The 5,291-nt window shown below is 35.9% G+C and overlaps 1 protein-coding gene across 1 annotated transcript in view; it reads right to left on the bottom strand.

Moving 5' to 3' along the window:
* The window catches only part of SPATA1 (spermatogenesis associated 1), a 128,598-nt gene extending 125,979 nt beyond the window's left edge, over positions 1-2,619 (bottom strand). Inside the window, exon 1 of the mRNA XM_042781695.1 lies at positions 2,518-2,619. Within this exon, the coding sequence (XP_042637629.1) occupies positions 2,518-2,619 (102 nt within the window). The remainder of the gene's footprint in view (positions 1-2,517) is intronic.
* Positions 2,620-5,291: the final 2,672 nt, after the last annotated feature.

Raw genomic sequence — 5,291 nt, 5'->3', positions numbered from 1 at the left:
TAGTCAAAGTCATGAGACAAAGTGCATGTGAACTTCTGTATGGAAAATGAATTTGCTCTGTAAACTTTCAATCCAAATCACAATAAAAATTAAAACAAAGAAAACAATGTCATAGATGTGGCTCCTAATTACCTCCATGACAACATCTCTGACTTATGGTGTTACTCTGTGGCCTGCATAAAGAATACTAAAATGCCAAGATCAGTTTTCTTATCACCAGGTTTCCTTCTCCTCGCCTACCTACTCAGTTACATTAGGGTGATCTTACAGAATCCTTTTCCTGTATATACTATCTGCATACAATAATTACGATGATTGCTAATTCTAACTACCTGGAAAAGGTTTGGAAACCATTTTCGTTTCTAGGAATTTTAGGAAGAACTGTTCCTGAACAGTGACGGAGAAAGAAATGATTATTCTTACATAGGGTATTTCTATAAGCTTCAGTGCTTACATATATTGTACTTCTTTTCTACTAATATTTTGTTATGACCTTTAGTATAATCATTCTATTTAGAAGAATAGATTATTACAACAGAAATAGGAAAATCATAGCAATTATAGCCTCCATCTTTTAATCTAATGAAGTTTGATATTTGTATCACATAAGGACATACATAATGAATGCTCTACTTGTAAATCACGCTAAATTGAACCACTTGGGTTAAAGGGATAATAGCCAGAACAAACTGTAGGGAGCAAGAAAGGGAATCCTGTTAATGAAAGTATTGAAATAATTAAAGTGTGAGATGATGGTGGATTAGACCAAGGTTTTGGAAGTGTAAGTGATGATAAGTGGTCAGTTTTGGGATATACTTTAAAGCTAGAATCAACAGATTGGAGGTGGAGTTTGAGAAGGAAAAGTCAAGGATAATTCCAAGGCTTTTGGCCTCAGATATTGAAAGAAAAGAATTGCTATCAAGTGAGATCGTAAAAGCCATGGGTAGTACAGGTTTGGTGAAGAAGGAAAGATCCATATTTCAGTTTCAGACATGTTAGGCTGGAGATGTCTATTGGTTATCCAAGTAGAGATGTCAAGAACAGTGTTCTTTTAATTTGTGAGAACAACCTAGCTCCAGTGGCTGATGTTAGGGAGAGAGGTGCCATGTGGGTGGCCAGTATCAGAAATGAACAGGAGAAGTAAATAATGGGTATTTGTTATATTCTCAGAGTTGGGAACAGAATAATTGGATTCTGAGATTTCCACTTGATGCAGCTGGTGTGTGAAAACTGTTTTATTATTCTCTTAGTAACTGCCCACCAGGTTCCATTTGAAATTCATGATCATGAATTTAAAGTGAGACTAGACTTTCTGCTGGTATATTTTTTCTCAACCATGTTCAACTGCTCAGGTATAGGCACAAAGTAGGTGGAAAGTTGGATTTGCCAGGGTTACAGTTTTCCCAAGGAGTACAATGAAGGAGAGGAGAGCAAGCATCAAAAATATGTACAAGAAAGTGAGTAAGATTGACCTAAGTAATTTAAGCCAACTCTGAAGGATGTCACAAAGTGTCATAGATTGAACTGTATCACCTTGGCAGAGGCCATGATTTTCAGTGGTTTGGCAGTTATATAATGAGGTAATCTGGCAGTTATGTAATGATGTAAGCATCCCTCATGGTGTGATCTGATGTGATCAGCCCGTCAGCAATAAGGGGATTAGGGTGGGATGTAATACCCTTAGTCAGGTCACAGTACTGATCTGATGTAAGAGCAGTTTCCTCGGGTATGGCCTACATCTTACAAGACATAAAAAGGAGAGAAGAGAGCAGAGAGGAAGGGTCCTATCACCAAGTAAGAAGAGCTGGGGTGGAGTGTGTCCTTTTGATCCAAAGTCCTTGTGCTGAAAACCTCTCAGACCGAGGGGAAGACTGATGCCAAGACACATAGAGATCTCTAAGGAATGCCAGGCTTACATATGTTGAAAGAGACAAGAATCTTCCCCAAGAGCCAACAGAGAGAAAGCCTTCCACTAGAGCTGGCACCCTGAATTCAGACTTCTAACCTCCTAATCTGTAAGATAATAAATTTGTTTGCTAAAGCCATTAACTTGTGCTATTTCTGTTGTAGCACCACTAGATAACTAAGACACAAAGTAAGGAAAACAGGTGACAGGATGAACACCTTGGAGTTTCTGGTATAATTGGAATAGTTGTTATGTGCCGTTGAGTCGGACCCAACTCACAGTGACCCCTCCTTGGGTTGCCAAGGCAGTATCGCTATGGAAGTAGATTGTCCCATCTTCCTTCCAAGGAGTGGCTGGTGGGTTTGAACCACCAGCCTTCTGATTAGCAGTCAAGTGCCTTAGGCACTACGCTATCAGAGTCGGAATAGTAGAGGAAGAGAAATGGAGACAGGAAACATGATCAGACAATGGGATAAAAGAAATTGAAATCATGAGAATATAAAAAACTAATACTCCATATAATTCATATTATTGCTTTATAAAACCATTTTTTAAAAAAATTAATAATAAACAGATTTTTCTTATATTTTAGTAGAAAAAGAATGTCTTACCTCTGATGAGGAAGGTCGACTTGGATTAAGTGACATATTCACCAATGTCTGAACTGGGTAATTATCAGCTGGAATTTTAGTTTTCCTTTTATCTTTCTTCATTTGAACAGTAGTTAATAATAAAAGCTACAATTGATTTTCTGGCTTGCTTAAAATAGAATTCCACTCATTTCTGTTCTCTGATTCATTCAAAAGAAAAGCAAAAAGATTATAAAATAGATTCAAAATGAAAATTTAGGAATATATGCAATCATTATTCTAATTAAAAATGACATTACTAATAAATAGGGCTGCCAATTGAAAGTAAAAACAATTCATTTTCTGTTAGTCAAAAATTAAAGTTAAATATATATTACTTTACCTAAAGTAAAAATACACTTTTGGAAGAGGAAAAATTAAATTTATACAAATGTCTGGAGAATGATGAAAATTGTTTTGCCATATACAGCTCTTCTTGGGCTTGAACACCTCAATAACAATAAAAATGAACAATCATTCCAAATGAAGATTCCAGTCTTTAAACACATCAGGTTACATTTGTGTATTATTTCTTATGTTTTTCCTCAAAGGATTTATGGTTGTTTTCAAGAATGCACATGATTTAAAAAAAAAAAAAGTAAATAATTACTGAAAATTGAAAAGTAAGGTAGCTGAATTATTCTCTACAAAGAGTCATCAAAGTGGGAAAATCCTTAAGAATACACTAACCATAGCAACAACAGAACTGAGCTTTAATTGATTTCAAAGCACTGCTCCATCTTGCTTATATTGGAATACTGATTTAAATCAAACAAAACTTCAAGCTTCTCTGATCTGATACTGATTATAGCACTATGAAATCTTAACAAAGATCACTAGTTGCTTTGATGGTAACAAAATCTAAAGATTTCCTGGGCTATGTTGTTGTTTGTTGTTATGTGCCATCGAGTAGGACCCAACTCACAGCGACCCCTCCTTGGGTTTCCGAGGCAGTATCACTATGGAAGTAGATTGCCCCATCTTCCTTCCGAGGAGTAGCTGGTGGGTTTGAACCACCAGCCTTCTGGTTAGCAGTCAAGTGCCTTAGCCACTATGATACCAGAGCTCCCAATCTTTTAAATCAGATTAATTTCACATATTGCTTCCTATATAAATTTCTGACAAGAATTAAAACATAAAATGTAATTTGTCATTTTAACCATTTCAAACAGTATTTTAAATACATCAGTACTTTAAGAAAACATATATTTAGATCTATTTTTATATTTATTCAAAGCTCTTAATGCTGTATTAATGTCAGTCTTTGTTATGAACCTAAACAAAGCATGACTGACATATATATATCTATACACACACACACACACACACACAGACATACACACACACTTCTTTATTAGATAAGAATTAGTGGTAATAATCTATAATAATTACAGTACAGGATCATTCATTGATTAACTGGCATACAAATTAGAAAGCTAAAATCTTTTATTTTTGTTGATGAATTAAAAATTTGATTTTTAAATTCAGAATAAATTTTTATTTTTGCAAACTCAAAACTGGTCAGTCAACATATACATTAGTATTTTATAAGACAAAATGTCCTGATATACTATCTTTGGGAGCTCTGGTAGCATAGTGCCTAAGACGCTGGACTGCTAACCAGAAGGCTGGCAGTTCAAACCCACCAGCAGCTCCTTGGAAGGAAGAAGGGGCAATCTACTTCTGTAGTGATACTTCCTCAGAAACCCAAGGAGGGGTTGCTATGAGTCGAGTCCAACTCAAGGGCACATAACAACAACATACTATCTATTCCAAAAGAATAGCAAAGAAGCCATATTTTGGAAGATAAAAACTGCCTTTATCATTACTGACAGGCTGGAGACAAATACAACAGTCTAGCATCTTCAAACACACTCTTAGGAATTAGAATTGGAAAGTTAACTCAAAACTCATGTATGAATGAAGTAGATACTGAAGCAAAAAGAATATAGAAAGAAAAAGTGTAAAGTAGAATCCTAGGCATGAGACAAGCAAATGTCATGAGAAACTATAACAGTTTATAAAAAGATAAAAAAGTAGAATGACCAAGTGAACTGGTAGTGAGAGACAAAATTAGGAGACACCAGAATATATTTAATTCATGTTAATAGCTAAACACTAAAGAGAAGAGTAAAGAATTCTTGCTGCTGAGGTCCCTAGCCTTGGACTTAACTTCAAGTTTAGCTTATCAACACAAAGCTCCTATTTTTTGGTCTTTTTTTAAAAAATGTATATGGAATCACTCTACTCCAGTTTATCTTTACAATAAATAATCTCCAGAGACTTCTGGTAAGACAGAGGAATAGAATAGGCAGACAAGCTACATAGACTCTCTTCAATAAAGAAAAGAGAAACCAATTGACAGACATACAGAAAATAATCCTGGAGCCCTAAGCTTTGAAAGGAACAATGCAGAAGTAGATTAGACACCAACTAGTGGAAAAACCTGAACAAAAACATTGAGTACAGAGACAGAGCAGTGGACTATCAGCTATTCTGACAGGACCAGCAACCTGAATATTTCCAAGTGGTGTTGGGACCTGAGAATTGACCTAAATATTAGCCTGGGTCCCCAAGGGCTTCAGGAACAACTGCGTTGGTGGTCTGTGACTAGGAAGGGAAATAGCAAAGAGGGAGACAAACTGAGCTGTGGACTTTCTGCTGTCCAGAGGGTGCAGCCATTTTGATTGTTTACAAGTGGCAGCCATTTTGGATATTTAAAGTGACCAAGGGTAGAGCCATTTTGATTGTTTACA

Source organism: Orycteropus afer, unplaced genomic scaffold (genome assembly GCF_000298275.1).
Source record: "Orycteropus afer afer isolate SDZICR_OR568_19922 unplaced genomic scaffold, OryAfe1.0 scaffold00152, whole genome shotgun sequence".
NCBI classification, from domain to species: domain Eukaryota; kingdom Metazoa; phylum Chordata; class Mammalia; order Tubulidentata; family Orycteropodidae; genus Orycteropus; species Orycteropus afer.
The sequence above is the reverse complement of the archived record's forward strand: the minus strand, read 5'-3'. Positions and strand labels throughout refer to the sequence as shown.